The sequence below is a fragment of the Actinia tenebrosa genome, unplaced genomic scaffold (assembly GCF_029948245.1).
Source record: "Actinia tenebrosa isolate PJP-AT-01 unplaced genomic scaffold, QUT_ActTen_1.0 PGA_scaffold0__85_contigs__length_37466705, whole genome shotgun sequence".
NCBI lineage: Eukaryota > Metazoa > Cnidaria > Anthozoa > Actiniaria > Actiniidae > Actinia > Actinia tenebrosa.
The window spans coordinates 25588138-25608070 of NW_028292569.1; the positions used below are offsets into that span (position 1 = coordinate 25588138).

Here is a 19933-nt window from a genome sequence, read left to right on the forward strand (position 1 = left end):
AAAATATCTTTGTTGGATATACGGAGGGGGAGATCCGGAATTTGTCAGGGGGGGGGGGGGGGAGAGGTTGTCCAAAATAAAGAAATGTATATAGAAATATTATGCATCGTAAACATTTCTTTTAACAGGGCTTTCACGCGAGTCACGCTTCAAAAAAGCAATTAAGAAGTAATTACGACATAAGGGGGTATCCGTGGACCCGCCCCTGATATGAGTCCATTATATTACCAACCTCCAATATATCTCTATAGTCTTTGACAAAGATGTTAACTGCAAGTACGTACATCCTTCTAAACTAAGGCGCCCTTTTTTCTTTTTTTAGGGCCCAACAACTTTGCCCAAACAAAACCATCGTATATGGCGAAAATATTGTCAGAAACGCAGCTCGCATTCTTCTCCATTTGGCTGGAAAAGACAAGAAACCGTCTCAGTCTACACCAGCGAAAGACGCCATTTAAGCTTATTCTAAGAGAATCTCGCGTCTTATCAGCTGCTGATGATCGCTTCTTAGGGTATTGATCGCATCCCATCAAGATCATAATTCCAGTATATATGATCGTTAGATTTCTTTTCAAAATTATTCTTCTATTTTCTTGAAACGTTAGGTTGAGTGTGTGCGCCATTAATGTTACTACTGGTCGTCGAAATCTCTGTAAATAGTTGATTTTTGGGTGCTTTTTTTTCTGACCATGTCTAGGGAACCACCATAACGCGCATGCGCTCATAGCAGGATTCCTCTCAATCTTCAATCTCGGTATCCAAAACTTGTGTATCTTCTGGCCTGCGGCAAAGAACGAGGGCTCTGGCATACTCCATTTTTTGAGACCAGAATTTCTTGGACTTTCAGTATAAGAGGGCATGCGTTTAAAGACTTTTGATTGGAAGTAAACATAGAAATCTATTTTGAATCATGATTGTCATTGATCATATTTTACTTCCGGAAAATTGCGCATGCGCCAAAAAATGGATTATGCCAGAGCCCTCGTTCTACGTCGCAGGCCAGAAGAAACGCAGGCTCTGGGGACGAGATTGCTCAATCTTATACCCAGAGCCTGCATTTTATATGGTCAGCGCCTGGGTGCTGACCAAGATAAACGCAGGCTCTGGGGACGAGATTGGATTTTTATTTCCTTCCCAGATAGACTCTTAGCCGTGAGTGTAATGATTTCCCATTTCAGATCGACGATGTGTCATTCCCTTTAATAACATTCTTGGTTTGAATTGTATCCATATTTATGTGCCTTCCCATGCACAACTCGCGTTAAACGAAAAAAAGTATACTTTAAAGAATGACACAAAAAACATTTCGCTCAAGCAAGAGAAAATGAACTTGGCTCAAGCTAAAATGGTCTATTGAACTGCGTCTTTTTCGCTTGGTGATAGTGAAAAGTGATAGGAAAAACCTTAATATTGTCGTGTTAATTTTCAAATTTATTTTGTTTCCTGATGCATAAAATGTCAACTGAGTGATGAAGAGTCCCTCAAACCAGCCCCATAATGCAACGTATTTCTACAAATAGACCTTACCCGAACATTGATCAAATAGAAGATATTACAGTTGCATTCTATTGTCTTCAAAAAATTGTTGCATTTGGGTCAGGTTCTATACATTTTCATTGTATTGACCTAAATGCCTCGACTTGAAACGGCAATAGAGAGTGTGACTCTGATGTTTGACATTGCACGAGGTCGTAATGGCCCGGCAGGTAAAAGGTACGGTACGAATAATTAATACTTTCAACATTTAAATTTACATTTGAGTTCAATTTCAGTTGTTAAAGGTACGCCAATATGGCGGCCGTGACGTCATCGGTGAAAGCGCTCTATATTTCATATGACGATCACGTGATCTTAATTGTCGTCGATGTGTTTGTAGCTATCGAGGCTTCTTTAGCAAGTTAAGAGGAGTATGTGATAACTGAACACTTTGACTTCGGGCTCGACTTGATCTTCGGCCCATGTTTGGACTGAGCAAATTACGGGATTGTTGCGGGATGCCGAGGTTTTTGCTCGGTCTTGGGACCAACGACGTTCTTTTTGAACCCAAGCCGGGATGCATTCCTCTTGCGGAATTCCGTGGAGAAGAGTGTTTTTCTTCCTTTTGTTTCGGCGGTGGTGGGTTGAGTCTCTCTTAAATAAAAAAGAACCATTTTTGAACAATTGTCTCTTATATTGTGTATTATTCTGTTCATTATTATTCATGGGGGCGGTAACGGGGAAGATGTATTGGTATAACAAGATTTTCGATGGCCCAAAACTATAGTACAAAAGGGTTTTCTGCGTTTTGTTTTATTCTGTTTCCCCGGTTCCTAACAAAATTGAATGCGAGACTAACTGGAAATGCATGAGACTGCGTAAATCACTTGGGTACACAGCATGGTTAGTTTCTAAGGATCGAATAAAACCGGCTTGATTAAAGAAGAAGACCCGGCTTGTCTACTGATCAAACTCCACTCGAGAGCATAAGGGACAGAGAGGTACTGTACTAGATTAGGCGGATATCTTGCATGTAATTCTTACATGAAATTTCTTTTTACATATGCGGACCTCTTAGTATAGTAAATGGTTACTTGAATTCACCTAAAAATTCTTTATTATCTTCTAGGCTTTCTAGTAAAGGTACAAACGTCATTTGATTGTCATCAGTCTCTATGAATGAAATAAATGGCGGGAGACGTATGAATAAATCAGAAGTTCTCTGTTAGGTTTATTCGTGCGCAAAATCATCTGCCTCTCTCTTAGTCTCGTACCCAGAGCTCCTTGGTCTTGGGAGTTTCATCGGCCGCGGTGATAAACGAGTCAGTGTGCCAGACCTAGTAGCGACCAACTGCAATAGTTTCCCGCTATTTTTTCGGTCATACGCATTATGTGTCACTAGTTTCGTAGTAATAGGCTCAAATTTTCTCAAACGTTTCTAATTTCAAGCAGAATATAACAGGAATGACTTACTTTCTCCTTTGACAAGAACAAGAATTTCTCGACTTGTCAGGAATTTAGTTGCATATTCTAAAGGATGTTTTATCAGGTTCTTGAGACAGCCTGTTTCATCTGATAGATCCACGATATCTTTGAAGCAAAAAAAATAAATTCAGCGATTACTATTATGAGATGATTAGCACAGCAAAAGAAGAAAGATAACCAAAAAATTACAATACATTCACTCAAGACGTCACATGTAAGCATTAAGATTCGAATAAACGACACTGGAAAACAGAAATAATGCTAAAAAAATATGGAAAACAAACAAAAAAAGATAGCAACTTGAATAAACAAAATCTACAAAATATATTTCTAGGAAGTTTTCGGAAGTCAAAACATGGTCTGGCTGGATATTTCATCCTTTCACTTCTCTACTTTTATGCTTCTTTGACAAAATTTAAAAAAATATATTTTAGAGGTTCTTATGTGAAATATTGGTTTATTACTATGGAAACATAAGTTGTCGGATATTTACCATCTTCGTCACAGTCACAACGTTCCTTTATGTTGTTTAGCAACAAGCAGCTTCTACAATCCGGATTAAACAGCTCTCGTCTGTCATCTGAAAATCATAAATTCAAAATTCACGAAGGCAAATGACTTTAATTAATAAATGAAGAAATTAATTACAACCCCAAATTTTCTTTTAATTCTGAAATGTTCGTCATAGTAGTCAAATCTAGTGATAGTGAAATGTTGGTGTCAGAATCAGTAAAAAGCTTTGTCCTTTCAGCTGTTGAACAGGTTACTTCGGTAAATTAATTTGTTGCATGGTTTTATATTGTAAAAACGGGCCTAACAAAGATCTCCCAAAATAAGAAGAATTTTTGAAATAAAAATACTGAGGGTTAAAAAAATCGATTCAATGAAATACGCGCCTAAAAAGTCCAAAAGTCCAATGCTTGTCGTAATCGCGATGTTTCACAACCGAAACTTCATTTGAACATAAAAACGAAATTTTGAACTCTATCTCTGAAGACGGTGGGAATCTTTGCTTAAATACTGACTGTAATATCAAAAAGAAACAAAGGCCACGCGCAGATTTCAAAAAAAGTTACTTTACTTTGCGGGAATAAAGTATAATCTATTAATCAAAGGTTGCAATTTTTGTTTTATTCTTTAGAATAACAGCGAAAAATTGTTAAATTTCAAAGTTTCTTATCTGTGATATTCCTTTGATCTTCAGAATCCGGTGCCTCTAGGAAGAGCACGAATAAAACCGTCAACCGAATTCATAGAAAAGTAGCTTTTAAATATATTCAATTCATCGCTTAATATTTTACTTCTTCTAAGAAAAGAATTTAACCGAACATCTTCTCTAAAACAGGAAATTAAGATGATTCCCATAAGAGAAATTATGAGTTCAATGCCACGTATATTTGAGGATTTTCGCTTGATTTACAGGATCTATAGATCATCTAAAAGTTACTCTTAAAAAATATTTTAGTGACTTAGACAAAGTGTAAAAACACAGCGCTTAAGAAGCGCATGCCGTTATGAATCCATTCATCTTTTAGGAGTATTTCTTTTTAAAAGAATTAGTTGTATTTAAAACAACACTTAATTAAAAAAACGTAGGGCTTTCTTCTCACTTACCTGCATAACGCACGATCACAAACATGACTGGATTTGCTCGTAAATTCAGACTGATTAGTTATAAACACATTTAAAAAAATAGAAAATATTAGTAAAAATTATGTTTACGTTAGCTTATCGTTTAAAATGCCCACGCGCAACGGGAATGAAAGAATAAAAAGATAATATTCCATGAAGTATAGTTTGTTTTTATTCTAGTTTACATGGAGATGGGGCTTTGCACCTGTCACGTCTGCCGTTTCCGCCAGGCGTTCCTGGTGAAGACATGGGTAATAATAAGAAGAAGAAATGACACGAACGATTATTTTATTATTTCCATAGTAAATATTATCTATGAGTATTTTAAAATTTATTATTATTATTTTAAAGATTGACTCTCTACGTCGCAATTTCGCATGAGGTCTTAGATGATTAGAAACACCGCTGGTTTGTGGTATCGCAGACCTCACATAAAACCAAAATGGCGGACGATTTGGTGTCTTTTCGTTTTCTCGTTTTATAACCTTTTTTCTTTGACAAAAATGGCGCAAAAAAGATTTCAAAGACTCATTTAGATCGAAGGACATTATATTTTTGTAAATAGCTTTGTTTTCTTTTGTAAAATGCTCTTAAAAACTTCAAAAACGCCGTTCTTGGCCTTCATAGTCAGAATCCTCCTTATGCCAAATCTTTTCTGTGTTTGCTGTTTCCAGAGCTTAAAATGGCTACAGACTCGCTGGGAGTTGACCAAGTTCAAAAAGAAAACCAAGCTCTTAAAAAGCAGGTTTCAGGGTTAAAAGCTGAACTGGAAAATCTAAAGGAAGAAGTGAAAAGTTGCCATAAAAAGTTGAAGAAGTTGGAATATGAGAAAGAAAATGCAGAGGGACATGTTATCAACTCGAAGAGAGATTTGGATGCGCTTAGGAAAGAACTTTATGATGAGAGAAAAAAGTGGAAACAAGAGAAGGAAGAACTCTCTAAGGCTTGTAAGTATATTATCTTTTACCTCAGTTGAAAGTTAGTAAGGGAAGGGGAGAGGAAATGAGGCACAAATAGAGTGGTACTTATACCCTCCATCTGAATTTCACAACTATGTTTGTCGCAATTTTGGAACATTCTTGTGTTGCTTGTCAGGATCTAGCCCTGATGGGGCCTTGCTGTCAGTAATCCATTAGAGTAGTCTGTTGTTTGTCAATACTTTGTGTCTCTCGTTTTGCATTTCAAGGCCGGTCAAATTTACCCCTAACAAGGCCTCAGTAATACCGCTTGTTAGATGGGCATTACCAGGTCTCGTCCACAAGATTTTTTCATGGTATTTTCTTCTTTTTTAGGTTCTTATGTAGGCCAAAGAGAGAGTATTTCAACTGAGTCTGCACAAGAACTTTCAAACTCTTCAAACAGTTATCTTAATCCTTGTGAAAATGATTCAAAGGTTGGTACATTTAGTCAAGAGTTCCTTGTGTCTACATGACCTGCGCAAGAACAATAACAGACCAAATTTTGATGTATAGATAGACATGCTACATGCCACCTGCGGGGTGGGGTACTCCCATATAATATGGACTATACGGGGATGATCCGCTGAACAAGGTATGGTTTTTCAAGCTTCTTGTCATAAACAGGGTATGCAATTTCATTCAAGTTCCAAGTTCTTCCTGAGTTTCCTGTCATATTCAGGGTTTCTACTTTCGTATTGACCAAAACTCGTTATTATGGTCATCAAAAAAAAAAACAATACGTGAGCTGACATGATAATTGAAACAGGAACTCAGTGCAATTAATTATAGGGTCTACAAATTTGTGGGGTTTTTTTGTCATAAACAGGATACCCCTTTCAGAATCCCAGCGGAACACCCCTACCCAAATCCTGGTGGAGTACCCCCCCCCCCCCCCATCATGACATAAGCTGTGTTTGTGTTTCCTGGGTACTTGGATGAAAACTACCTTTAAACCAAAACCTCTATCCAAGTTTACCAGATGGCATATAAACACATTCACCTATGAATCTTTTATTGTGAATTTTACAGGACATAAAAGCCGTTCTTGAAGAGGCTGCAACTCAAGCCATGAGTAAAAGTGGATTTGTGTATGACGACAGGACTGGTCTGTACTATGACTGGAATTGTGGGTTATATTATGATCCTGTAAGTACATCCATACTACTCTAACCTGTCACCACCTCCATCAGCGTTCTGCAAAATTTAATTTAATGCGTTTACCACTATTGGTGGACGGCTTAAGTAACGATGCCGTTTAGAATGATAGCGAGAACAATAGGCCTGCGGCATGGGCAGCTGTTTACGATTTGGATTACAGCGGTGTTAATTAAATTATATTTTTCAATCTTATTGACTTAAATTCGAAAAGCGCCAAATTCAAACTTATTTTCGTTCTTGTTCTCATACGAGTCCGGTATAGTTGCCGTAAATTGGCGAGCAGACTTGTTGAACAACGATTGATAACATAGGCGAGTTTGGAACAAATTGTATGTGGGGAACCATTTCCGAGTGTTCCCCACATATGATTGGTCTAAAAAAATTCGGACAATAGTTCCAATGTGTCTTTGGTAAATGGAATGACAATTCAGTACTATTTCGGCGTTTTTCCGTAAAAAATACAATGACTATTTTTTTCGGCCAATCAGAGAGCTTGGATATAATTACTTAAGCCAATTATAGAAATCTTCACTGCACATGCCTTGCCGTTGGGTGCTATCGTTCTAAACGGCATCGTTACTTAATGCCTAACAGGTTTTACAATCTAATTGATAAGGAAGCTGATAGATCAAATTAGAATTTAGAAGTTGATTTTTGTTGTGGAGGGAGGAAAAACCAGAGAACTTTGAGGAAAAACCTTCAAAGCACAGAAGAGAACTAAAAAACAACTCAACTCACATATGACACCAAGCCCGGCAGGACTTGAACCTGGGTTGCATTGATGAAAGGCAACTCATAAGCAGCCCACACCACCTGTGCTTCTGAAATTGGTTTTTTGTTTACTGCTAAACTAAACTTTATTTTCTGACCTGACAGAATAGCTGTCTGTATTACAACAACCAGACTGGAACATATTACTTCTATGATGAAGCAAGTAAAAGTTATAAATTCCACTCACAAGTTGAATTACATCCTGAAGAAAATAAGATTGAACAAAACAATGACCAATATGATAAGCCTCCAAAAAGGAAAAAGAAAAAGAAACCAATGAAACGAAGAATCATTAAAGTTAAATCAAGCTCTGATGAGGAATGCAGTTCTGGAGAAATTATTAGTACTGATGAAGATGATGATGATGACAGGGACTTAGAAGAAGGAGATGATGATGATGATGATGATGATGCAAATGAAGAGCAAGTACACAAGGTTGCACCATGTATAAGAGCTATTGTAACAGAATCGGACAAGTTGAAAATTGGGACTTTATTTATTATTACATGTACTGGCGGAACCCTTGGAAGGTACAGTATTTACATTCAGTAGTTTATTTGAGTTTTGAAGTTGTTGTTATTTTTTAGGGCTTAAAATAACAGCTGCTCAATGGTGAGACATGATGAACAGCCACATTAGGTAGATTCAACATGTAACCAGATGTTCAATTATCTGGCCATTATTCTTATCCTTGTATGTTTGAATAAGATTTATCCATTTGTACAGTCATTAACTTGGATTCATTCATTTTAAAGGCATTTTATGGCCAAAATTGGACAAAACAATAATTTATTTTTTTGCAAAAAAAAATTAGTTTCCTAAAGGAGAAAATTTTAATTGTTTTGCCTCGCACAACTGCTATGAAACCCCTCTAGACTTTTAAGCCTGGTTGTCACTAGCAATGCAAGCAGACACAACCTACATAGCAAGCTGTTAATGTAATGTATTCATAAAAATACAATGAATCATACCTAATACAATAGATAGAATACAATAGATTCTCTGAATATATTACATCATCTGATTGCTACGTAGGTTGTTTTTGTTATTCACTATGAAATGAAGTGACACATGTGCAAATACAAGCACAAGATAACTGAAGATTTTGTTTTTCTTTCATTGGCTTGCGCTTTTCCCATGCTTGGGTCGCTATTAGATTAGAACCAGGCTTCAAAGGCTACCTGTGTCACACTGTCCAGTCTATTGTTATGCAATATTCATGTATTCTGACTGCTGTTTGATGTTTGTAGAGAAAAGGATGTTGGACATGGAATAAGAATACCTGATGTATCCATTAGTAAGGTATACCCTTAGATATACAAAACTCTAAACTACTGTACTCTATCCAGATTGTCTTCATCAAATGAAAATTCTGTGATTTCAGAGGCAATTTCATTCAAGATTATGATTATTCATTAAAAAAATTAAGTTCAAGCTACGGTAACCAATGTCTATGTACAATCCAATGATCTAAAATGTTATTTTTCCAATTATGGAAAAAAAATTAAATCTTTACTTATTTGCAAAATTTGAGCACAAAATTACTATTTATGAAAATTAAAAAAATAACAATAAATTGTAGGATAAAAACTACGAATCACAGCGTAAATAACGTTTTGCGATCTGAAGTTCCACTTAACTGAAGTCCAGTCCAGTCCATCCATGAACAGTTCCTGATTTTCCAAAATACAAAATCCCTCAAAATTCAAAATTTAAAAGTATAAATCAAATGTAAGAGGTTAGGCATGTTTTTGCTTTAGATTTAGATTATCTATACCCTTTTAAAAGCTGAGAATTTGTTTTTTGCAATTCGAGATCCGATGTCCAGTCCAGTCTAATCTTCATGATTCTTGATTTTCCAAAATGCAAATTCCTCAAAATTAAAAATTTTACAGCATAAATAAAATTATCCATATGCTCTTTCAAAAGCTGAGAACGTTTTCCCCCTTCCCTAGTATCACTGTAGGATATCATATGATCAAGAGAGGAGACAGTACTTCATTACTGACTTGGGAAGTAAAAATGGTTCTTTCTTGAATGGGCAGCGACTTGGACAGGTATGACAGTATTATAACCTATGTAACATTCAGGGGTGGTTCATAAATATTTATGTATTGGGAGTTTTAAAACAACACCTTTTACAAACCTAAAATTGTTTTGCCCAGCACCCCAGAAGTACAGAGTAAATTAGTGGACCTCTCACAGCATCCCCACACCTACCCCCTCCCCACCCCCCCCCCACCCCCCACAATCCTCAGATAGTGATTAGAGCTTCTTCTTCTTAATGTTATGTCAAAATACGACTTATAGTCGTTTTTTTATTTATAGGGGAATGAGGAAAGTGAGCCACATGTATTTTCTCATGGAGATGTACTAAAAGTTGGAGGTACAAGCCTTGCTATTCATATCCACCAAGGGAATGAGACATGTGATGATTGTGAACCAGGCTTGGTTCAAGCAAACCTGTCAACAGCTGTGAACAATGAAGAAGGTAAGATCAAAGTGGACATCATGGTGATGATGGTGATGGTGTTGATGATGGAGGGGTTGGTGATGGTGATGGTAATGGTAATGGTAATGATAATGATAATGGTGATGATGATGATGATGGTGATGCTTCTTAAAGTGTATATGACACGAAAACATTTCATCGTTTAAAATGTATAGTTTGTTAATAATGATAAATATATCGTAATAAAATTTGTTTCAAAAGCTTAATTCTTGAGATATGTGAGAAAATTAAGCCCAATTTGTGACGTCATTTTGTTGACACGTACTCTACATTCGGTAGTAATGCACTAAATATAAATTGTAATTCATATAAAATAACAACAAAAGGCATATTCTATTAAACTTCATTTGATAGCTTACGTAGTACTCTTCAAATGGTGGGAAACTGAAAAGTGTACTACATGAAATTAAGATTCTGCATTCAAACAAATTTCGTGTATTTGCAACTAAATCTGGAGACTTGTAAACAAAATGACGTCACAACTTGTGCTAAATTTTCTTGAATTTCTAGAGAAATACGTTTTTGAAACAAATTTAACTGTGATATTCTTATTCATGCCAATAGAATACACATTTTTAACATTAAAATGTTTTCGTGTCATATGCACTTTAAAGAGATGATGATGCTTCTGTTGATGATGATGGTCATGTTCTTACAGTATGTTGCTGGTACAGCCTATAATAATAATTCTGATGATGAGTTTGATGCTGGTGTTAGTGAAGATGATGGAGGCGGTGGAGTGATGGTGATGGTGAGGCTTTGGATGACGGTGGCAATGATGGTTTTGATACTGCAAACAATGGTAATGGTAGTGATGAGGATGATGGTGTTGCTATAGATGTTGGTGGTGATAGATAGTGATAGATGATGGTAGTGATGGGGATAATGATGGAGTTGTTGCAGATGATGGTGCTACAGATGGTGATGCTGTAGATGGTGATACTGCAGCTGACGAAGATGATGGTGGTGATTGTGGTGCTGACTTGATATGAATGAATATTGATAGTTTTTTTGTCAGATTGTTCTCATGCCCCAGAACTAGACTCAGACTCTTATTTTCTTTCAGTTTATGAGTCCAATACTACGTCCCAGAGAAACTTGAACTCTGAAGACAAAAGAAAGAAGCTCCTGAGGAATCTTAAAAAGGCATATGGTTTAGAGGTCTGTGCATGTCATTCCCTTTTGTATTACTTCTTATAAGTAAAGAAAAAAACTTTAAATTTTATGAATACCCTGAAACAACCTCTGGGTTGATCTAAGTCAGGGCATGGATAACTTACAGATCGGACCCTGGAACAACCTCTGGGCTGATCTAAGTCAGGGCATGGATAACTCACATATCAAATTGAAATTTAGCATTTGAAAATGGGAGGTGAGGAGGGAGAAAAACCTTTGAATCAAGGGATAGAGGTTCAGGGATAGACCCAACCTTAGACCCCAGAGCTGGGGGCGAATGCACTTCCGCTACCATTACATCATATTTTGATTTTCCTTCAATGAGGTTTGACCCCACAATATTTTTTTCAGAAAGAAGCCTATGAAGAAGATATAGATATTCCGAATAAACGAAAATACAGAGATCGAGCAGATTTGAGGTGAAGAATTATACAGTCATTGTAGACTTTAAAAAAATTAAAGTTATTGAATTGAAAATAACATATTGAATTTTGGGGAGGAATGAAATCTGAAGAACCCAGAGATGTCCCCTTCAATTGAGGGAGACACCCAATAAACTTTACTCATATATAAATCTGAGTCCAGGAATTGAACCTTAGACCTCAGAGGTGAGAGGTGTGTCCAACCAGTAGTACAACAGCATCCTTGATTCCCTGTTTGCTGAAATGGAGAAACATTGTTCTAATCATATCGTTTTTCTATTCAGACGAATCAAGGTTGGAAGTGACGTTCCAGTTGAATTACCTGATGCCCCTCCTGCATCCGTCCACAGGTTAGTCTAACAGTTTCTAAGGTCGTGTTTATCCAGGGGGGAGGTTAGCTTGGTGAGGTAACCCTCCTTCTCACACAAATGAATCGTACTACTCTCTATTTGACCAAATCTCTTTCTTGGAACTATAAAAAGATGAATGGAGTCAAATGAATAAATGCAAATGAGTATCAAAGGGAAATAGTTTCCAAATGTTTTTATTCTTATTTCAGGCCTATTAGCTCAGAGAACAAGGGTCGAAAAATGCTGGAAAAAATGGGTTGGAAGGCTGGCGAAGGCCTTGGCAAAGAAGGCTCTGGGCTCAAAGAACCGGTTAGTATGGGAAATAGGAGTATGGTCCAGTTTTTATTCCATCCATCCATCCTTCCCTCCATCTATCCCACCACCCCTCCCTCCCTCCCTCCCTCCCTCCCTCCCTCCCTCTCTCTCTCTCCCTCCGTCTATCCCTCCACCCATCCATCCATCCATCCATCCACCCACCCACCCACCCATCCATCCATCCATCCACCCACCCACCCACCCATCCATCCATCCATCCATCCATCCATCCATCCATCCATCCATTCATTATGAATGTTTTTACAGGGACATTACTAATTGAAATTAATTAGCTTAACATTAATTTAATACAACATAAAGACGCAGTAAAAAAATACAAGGAGATAACGTTGAAAAACATTACGCTTATGAACAAATACTTAAATTCGCTTTTATCTCTCCCATTTTTTGAAGACTTACATTCTTGTTACTTATTTCCACAAAATCTTTAAACTATACAGAAACTATACATTCTAATTTCTTTTACCAGGTGACCGCCGGTATTCACGAGAAATCACGAGGTCTTGGAAGTGGAACACTAAGGTCCATAGACAGTGTCAACTTTTCTCCTAGTGTTTCTAGTGTGATGCGATCAAAAGCAAGACAAAGATACCAGAAAACACAGACGTCTGACGCACAAATCGTCACTTACAAGGAAACTGTATTCGTTCCTCCAACGACTAAACCGCCGTAGGCTTAACAAGAAAGTAGTCTAAGCGAAATTTCATTTTGATGTATCATGTAAATGCCGACACGGACGAATAATACGACGACTTTATCGCACGTGAACGGGCTTACGAGTAATTGAGGAGATTTCGGGAATAATTTTACGGACAGCACTTGACGACGAATTGAAGTTTATTACAATCCAAGAACTTGTCGTAAACTATAACTTATTATGAGAAACAAAGCGTACTTACATAACAGTCCCGCTTGCCGAGGTTAAGATATAGGTTATTGCTCCAACAAAGATAACTAAAAAACTACTCTAAACTCTTTGATCACGAATAGATGTGTTCTCGTCGACTTCATACACTAATACTAACGCTAAGTGGAATTGAGACGTGTTGTAACTAAGTGAAACGTTAAGGATATGACGTAACTAATAATAGATACAAAAATAAAGTGTTCGTGGGCGGGGCTGATAAGCCTTCCTTTACATATCAGTTGTCGCCTCTTGTAAGAAATGTAAATATGAAATAAATAAATAAATAATATGAAGTTTAATCGAATGGAATTTGTTATTTATTTCTTACAAAGCTGAATTAAGGTGGCTTTACACCTTTCACACTTATAATGTATGATTTACATATGCACCCCCTTTCTATGTATACCGCTTACAATCATGAAAGGTCGTTTAGGCACTGATCTTTTCCGTCCACAGTGGTTCTTCTGATTTCAATTCGGAAACTGACTGTTTTTGGAATAGGATGAAAGGAACAACTAAAGCCCGGTGCAATAAATTTTTATTTTTGTGATCATTTTTATTGATTGACCATACTTCCAGACATCGAGTGCTGAACCGTCGTATGGCAGCCCGAAGCATTTACGGCTACGCCGGAGATTTCGACCCCGACACCGCTATCCCTGGATTTAAAGACTGATCAGGAAGCTCGGCCGAAGCCTAAGGGAGAGGTTAGTCGGCCCCTAGGCCGTAGATGATTAACCCCTTGCTATGACCAGCATACCCGATTCGACGCTTGTAGCGCTGGTGCTTAAACAACCTTAGTCACTCCTTTCCATGTGGGACTTGTTTTGAGATTAGACTAGCCGCAACGTTAATTTGTGCGCAAACTCGGATGGGGCAAGAAACGAGATTACACGTAAGCTAGCCAGTTTTCATGATTTGCGCAACACAAGTTTATAGTGTCTATATTCGCTTGTTTTTTTTTTGGGTAGACTTCTGGAAAAAAAATTTTTGTAAAAAAAATCCTAAGACAAGGATTGATGAGATTACTCTCCGTGATTGACTTTAACTTTAAATGTGTTCTTTTGACGCAAGTCGTCGCATTCTTTTAACAAAAATAAATATTCAAAATTAAAAATAGCCTTAGGGTGGAAACTTGAGTCAAAAGTCCGGTTTCGGATTTCCAATTCTTGGCTTTCACGTGACGTCACTGACCTATTTCGACCTATCCAAATATGGGCGTCCGCCATCTTTGTGCCCCTCCGAGTGTGAAATGTTATGATAATAGTAGGCCATTTTTATAGTGTTTAGAGTTTTAGCTCGCTTCAGAGACAAATGACGTCTCAAAACTTTGGAAAATGGCTGTGCCAGTGCTCTCGAAATATGGATCAGGTCTTGAAAGTCATGTAAAGGAACGTTATTTGAAGAAGATCGAGGCAGTAGGCGTTGATCCAGTCACCATACCAAGTGAGCAGTTTGATCCTGAATGTTTGCCTCCAATAGAGCAGTCAGATTTGTTTAGTTACTTGGTTTTGCAGACGAGCTATTATACGAACGATCAGTTTAAAAATTACAAGAGTTTGGAAGCATATAATCAAGTGGTGTCTGGATTTGTGGCTTCAGTAAGAGGACGAATTATCTCAAGCAAGCATGTGGTCGTGGCGAAAGTTCGCCATTCCCAACGCATGAATGACCCTCTGGCCGATATTTGGATCATTGCCGGCAAGGATGGCACGATTTTTTCTGCTCATTGTTTGGGTTGTAAAGCAGGCCTAGCAGAATCTTGTTCGCATGTTGCCAGCGTCTTATTTTACATCGAATGTTGGACAAGAATCAACGGGAAATTAGCCTGTACCCAAGTTAAGTGCACGTGGCTTCTTCCCACGTATGTCAACCAAGTATCTTACGCAAGGGCCAAGGACATAGATTTCTCTTCTGCGAAAAAACTCAAAGAGATTCTAGACAGTAACATTGATAAATTGAATGATGAAAATTTAGGACAGTCTCGTAAAAATCAAGCTGGACCTGGACGAGACCCGAACCCTTCAGCCCAAGTTTCAGCAGCGGAAAAGGAGGAATTTTACACAAAACTCTACAACTGCCAAACAAAAGCTGCTTTGTTAAGTTTAATCGACCCCTTCGCTGACCATTTCATTTCCAAAAGTCGGAATGTTCCAGTTTTATGTGATCTTTACGAGCCTTGTAATTTAGATCTAGATTATCTAGAACTGTTGCGAAAGTGCTTAGATGTCAAGCTGAACATTTCAGACGAGGAGATAAAAGCGGTTGAGCAAGACACAAGAGATCAAGCTAAGGGCCCAGGTTTTTTTAGACATCGTGCTGGCAGAATTGGAGCCTCTGTATGTGGTGCTGCCTACAACACCAACCTAGCTCAGCCCTCCCAGTCACTGATCCAATCTATCTGCTACCCCCACTTGTACAAGCTGGATAACAAGGCCATTCGACATGGCATCAAGTACGAACAGTATGCCATTAATGCATATGAAAGCTTAATGAAAACAAAGCATATTAACTTTGAACTTAAGAGATATGGTTTGTTCATCAACAGGGAATTTCCTTTCATCCATGCAACCCCAGACTTTTTAGTTTCTTGCAATTGCTGCGGATTGGGATGTGGAGAGGTGAAATGTCCCATTTCCATCCCCAACTGTGACTTTAAGCAGTATGTTCTACAAAAAAACTCTTGTCTTGAGGTGGTAAATGGCCTAATGAAGCTAAAGAAGAGCCACAATTATTACTTACAGGTTCAACAACAGTTGTTTACTCTGCCAGAAAGAAAATATGCTGACTTTGTTGTTTGTGCTGTGGATTCAGATGGAAATGCACACATTGTGTGTGAGAGAATTTACCCAGACCCCCACCACTTCAAAACTGTCGTGAAAAAGCTTAAAGCATTTTGGAGGATTGGCATACTCCCTGAGATCTTGGGACGGTGGTACACAAGAAAGTGCAATGTTATCATTAAAGTTCCAGGTGATCAAGCAGTCTGCTTTTGTAGAGGACAGTGCAGTGATGAGATGGTCTCCTGCAGTAATGCTGACTGTCCTTATGGCCAATTTCACATAGAATGTTTGGCTGTAGGTGGGAAGTCCATACCTAAAAGATGGTATTGTCCTCACTGCAGCAGGCTGCCACAGTTTAAGAGAGGAATTGGGGCTTCAAAAGCCAAGCCGAAACCATCTACTGTCAACCAAGCTGCAATGCAATGCAATGCTATCTGTGTTTGTAATGCAAAGGCACTCATAAGTGATAAACTGGTCGAGTGCCACAATGCCAACTGTACAAATGGTCATTTTTTTCATCTTAGCTGTTTGGGATTGAAAAGAATGCCAAAGAATCACCAGTCAACGTGGGTGTGTGGTGCCTGTAAAGCTAAAGAAAACAAATCATCCACACCTACCACTTCTACTTCTTCAAAGACAACCTCTGCCAAGCCAAGCAATTCACCATCACCAGAAACTTCAGAATCACAAACAGATGATTGTAATAGTGACAGTGAAGATGATATTGAAATCACACAGGTTACAACCGGTGTTGTTGACAAGTATAGTGCCCTTGCAACACTAAACAATGCTGATTATGACCTCATCAGTGATCCTGCTGGATGGCTTAATGGTGATATAATTCAAGCTACCCAAGTATTATTGCAGAATGTAAACCAGTCAATTGAGGGATTTCAGCGCCCAACCCTAGGAAGAGTAAGGAACTTTGATGTAGTTTCGGGAGAATTTATTCAGATTTTGCATACAGGGACTGATCACTGGGTATGTATTAGCAGTATAGGATGCTTACCTGGTGTTGTAAATCTTTATGATAGTCTCTACCATCATGCAATTAGCCAGGAAATAGAGGAGCAAGCAAATGACTTAATCGGTGGAAGACTAGTTAATTTAGAATTTGTACCAGTTCAGCAACAAAGTAATGGTAGCGACTGCGGAGTTTTTTCAGTTGCTTTTGCTACGTGTTTGGCTTTTGGTACTAACCCCAGTCATGTAACTTTTGATGTTGCTAAAATGCGTCCCCATTTATTAGCTTCCCTTAAAGGTGGACAAATAAGCATGTTTCCAACTTTTTAATTCATTCTTTAGCAAAGAAAATTATTAGTGATAAGTAATAGTCAGTAATATGACATAAATATTATAATAAATAATTTTTAATAAATAACCAAAAGCAAAAAGCTGATAATCAAAATAAATACTTCATTTAAGCGATTTAAATCAGACATCTTTTCATTGGAACTCAGTGAATAAAATGTAAAAATGTTTGTGTCTGAACTGTCCAGCATTATCAGCTTCTTACTTTAGGCTCAGTCAAAACAGATTAATTCTGCTTTGAGAAATACACCAACATATTAAAATCTTTTCTTTCGAGATTCAATCTACATCTCTTATTATGAAATCTAGTGACAATATTAAAATAAGCAGGAACCCATGTTCAGGGAAATGGTGTATCAGGGAAGAAACAGTAACATGACAATGAGTCATACATAGAGCAATATTTCTAGCAATAAAATTAATTAATAAACATTTCAGTTGCTATTGAATATTATTAGACCTCTGTTTACCTTTGGCATAATATTTTTCAATTTCTCTCTGGCTAAAAAATTGTTAGTTGAATCAAAATCAGTATTCATGTGTTAGCCACAGTTATCTTCTTAGCACATAATCTCAGATGAAAAATTAGGCCATAGGTAAAGAGTTATTTTCACTTTCTTTTTCCTTCATGCCCTTTTTCATATCAAAATTTAATTTTTAAGATTGTTTGTCCCCTCCATATTTGGACTTGTTGAAGAACGTGAATAAAATTGTTGCTTTATTTCTAGTGAAATAGTAATTGTGATGTTTTTGTGTTTTGTGCCTGTCGCAATGTAATAATGATTTCTCCTGGTATAATGTTATTATAGAAAAAACTTTAAACATTGTTACCACCCCTGCTTTTTATGAAAAATGTACTACTCAAATGGCACTATGGAAGGACAAAAATTAACAAGTGCAGAGCAAACCCTTAAAATGCGGTCAACGATTGGTACCTGGAATTCAGGCGACCCATTCTGGTTGCTGCTTACAAAGTTTGTGGGCAGTGTTCCTTCCAGAATAGTGTATTTTCGCTGCAGTAGACCAATCACTCTTTCGACGTGTATCCTAACACTGGCTATCCCCCTTGAATGTTCAACGTCAATGGGATCTAACTGGGCTTTCCCTTTGGTAAATGCTGGAATTACCAGTTTTCCATGCTTTAAACCAACACTTTCTGTGATGGTAAATCCCCGATCAGCCATGACTGTATCCCCTGGGGTCAACTTATCTAAGAATCCACAATTCTCAGTTAAATATTTATCTGAGGTGCGGCCACCCCAAGCTTCAGAAACAAAGCAAATTGTACCTTGGGGAGTGATACCAATAAGGATCTTTATGGTGTTGTGGTGCTTATAAGATGAGAACGTTTGAGCTCTGGCCATAAGATTTGTTGGTTTTTCAATAAAAACTTCAAAGCAATCGATTATGACAGTTACTTTGCGCCTAAATGTATATTGAAAGCACATTGGCATAGTTTTCCACAACTGTTCCCTTTCAGGCCAATGGATAAAGCAGGACAACCTAGAATCCATTGCCAATATCCAAGAGGTAAATATTCTTGATACACTTGACAGGGACACCACGAAACGATACGCTAGGTCTTGAAAGGGAACGTTTAGTCTCAGCTTCATCAGTACCAGCACAAATTCTTGAAATCTATTAAGAACTGTAGATTTCCGTTGAACATGTGGCGCGACATGCTCAAACACCACCATCAGGACTTCATAGGAAGGTAGTCCTGTGTAAAATCGAACTTTATCAGCTGTATCGAAGAATTCTCTGTCCGGAGCTTGATATGCAGATTTTAAAAACATGTATTCAAATTCATCTGTCTGTGTGTCAGCGTTCTGTGAACCTTCACAATAAGTTAAGTCTAAGTCCATCTGTGTTGACTCGTCCTTGAAAGTCACTACGGGTGTCTGGGTGCTCTTGTCGAGTATTTCTTCACGCTCATCATTCGCACTGCTGCAAGAAGGCTCAATATTAAAACATGAATTACTCTGTGTTTCGGTAGAAAACTCTATATCTTGGACAGCATTCCCAGTTTGATTCAAGTCCTTCTTTTTCCTCTCGACTCCAAGTTGCTGATGTTCTATGATTCGCTTCCTGCGCTCTCTTGCCCTTTCAGCTCGTTCTGTCTTAGCTTTCGCTGCTTCCTTCAGATCTTCTTCCTGACTTTCCTTTTTGCCAAGGTTAATAGTTGGAACCCAATCAATATTATATCTGTCCCAGACTTTTGCAGGCTTTCCAGAGACAAAGTGAAGACCACAAACACGTTCGGTTTCAAGAACCCTCTTCGCGTCAGTATCGCCTCGACTGATGGCCGAAATCCAAAGCCTTCTCCGCTCTCGTGTCAACTCTTCGTGCTCTTCGCCTTGATTCGATATCACTTTAGGTATTGAAGAAAAGGAAACTTTTTTCTTACCGCTCTTTGAACCGCAACCAACTACGATACAATGCACCATGTTCAGTGAAAAGTTCACACATATCTCTCTGTCGCGTCTGTTTGTTTACTATCGAGGGGCACAAAGATGGCGGATAGCAACCGTTGTCAAGACCGGTGTCACGTGGGTGAAAGCCAAGAATATATGCGTTACCAAATCGGCTTAAAGTCTAATCATTCATTTCTTTTTGCTTTTTCCACAGTTTTTGTTTGTTTTATTGATCTTTTTA

The 19933-nt window shown here is 37.9% G+C and overlaps 4 protein-coding genes and 1 long non-coding RNA gene across 7 annotated transcripts; 2 read left to right on the forward strand and 3 right to left on the reverse strand.

The window, feature by feature from the left end:
- Positions 1-1410: 1410 nt before the first annotated feature.
- On the reverse strand, positions 1411-4746 carry LOC116288042 (uncharacterized protein CXorf65 homolog). Of its 2 annotated transcripts, XM_031694751.1 has the most exons (5): positions 4576-4746; positions 3455-3541; positions 2950-3066; positions 2581-2649; positions 1411-2130 (listed from the first exon to the last, which is right to left on the reverse strand). In XM_031694751.1, the coding sequence occupies exons 1-5, from the start codon at positions 4598-4600 to the stop codon at positions 1877-1879; spliced, it is 552 nt and encodes a 183-aa protein (XP_031550611.1). In that variant the 5' UTR covers positions 4601-4746; the 3' UTR covers positions 1411-1876. The 2 variants fall into 2 exon arrangements, with proteins under 2 accessions (XP_031550611.1, XP_031550612.1); XM_031694752.1 differs by lacking the exon at positions 2581-2649.
- Positions 4747-5028: 282 nt separating this feature from the next.
- On the forward strand, positions 5029-13488 carry LOC116288047 (angiogenic factor with G patch and FHA domains 1). Of its 2 annotated transcripts, XM_089037623.1 has the most exons (13): positions 5029-5150; positions 5268-5540; positions 5886-5986; positions 6582-6698; positions 7587-8011; positions 8732-8783; positions 9437-9538; positions 9810-9972; positions 11060-11154; positions 11521-11588; positions 11876-11941; positions 12151-12250; positions 12747-13488. In XM_089037623.1, the coding sequence occupies exons 2-13, from the start codon at positions 5276-5278 to the stop codon at positions 12948-12950; spliced, it is 1758 nt and encodes a 585-aa protein (XP_088893749.1). In that variant the 5' UTR covers positions 5029-5150; positions 5268-5275; the 3' UTR covers positions 12951-13488. The 2 variants fall into 2 exon arrangements, with proteins under 2 accessions (XP_088893749.1, XP_088893755.1); XM_089037629.1 differs by having other exon boundaries at positions 5029-5540.
- Positions 11587-13302, reverse strand: LOC148913935 (uncharacterized). The gene is made up of 3 exons (XR_016121276.1): positions 13177-13302; positions 11914-12063; positions 11587-11829 (listed from the first exon to the last, which is right to left on the reverse strand). It is a non-coding gene; the product is annotated as an uncharacterized LOC148913935 (long non-coding RNA).
- An 865-nt stretch (positions 13489-14353) lies between the features above and the next one.
- On the forward strand, positions 14354-18005 carry LOC148913936 (uncharacterized). Its single transcript, XM_089037612.1, has one exon. It carries the CDS (start codon positions 14522-14524, stop codon positions 17258-17260), a length of 2739 nt encoding a protein of 912 aa, XP_088893738.1. The 5' UTR covers positions 14354-14521; the 3' UTR covers positions 17261-18005.
- LOC148913937 (uncharacterized) lies at positions 17242-19842 on the reverse strand. The gene has a single exon (XM_089037616.1). The coding sequence runs from the start codon at positions 19723-19725 to the stop codon at positions 18136-18138; it is 1590 nt and encodes a 529-aa protein (XP_088893742.1). The 5' UTR covers positions 19726-19842; the 3' UTR covers positions 17242-18135.
- Positions 19843-19933: the final 91 nt, after the last annotated feature.

Coding starts and splice junctions, on each gene's coding strand:
- LOC116288042 (XM_031694751.1), bottom strand. CDS start 4,600: ATGTTTGTGATCGTGCGTTATGCAG. Junction 2,650..2,949: donor TGTTCTTGTCAAAGGAGAAA/GTAAGTCATTCC, acceptor TTTCATTCATAG/AGACTGATGACAATCAAATG. Junction 2,131..2,580: donor AGATAATAAAGAATTTTTAG/GTGAATTCAAGT, acceptor TTTTTATTTAAG/AGAGACTCAACCCACCACCG.
- LOC116288047 (XM_089037629.1), top strand. CDS start 5,276: ATGGCTACAGACTCGCTGGGAGTTGACCAAGTTCAAAAAGAAAACCAA. Junction 8,784..9,436: donor CTGATGTATCCATTAGTAAG/GTATACCCTTAG, acceptor CCCCTTCCCTAG/TATCACTGTAGGATATCATA. Junction 11,589..11,875: donor AGAGATCGAGCAGATTTGAG/GTGAAGAATTAT, acceptor TTTTCTATTCAG/ACGAATCAAGGTTGGAAGTG.
- LOC148913936 (XM_089037612.1), top strand. CDS start 14,522: ATGGCTGTGCCAGTGCTCTCGAAATATGGATCAGGTCTTGAAAGTCAT.
- LOC148913937 (XM_089037616.1), bottom strand. CDS start 19,725: ATGGTGCATTGTATCGTAGTTGGTTGCGGTTCAAAGAGCGGTAAGAAA.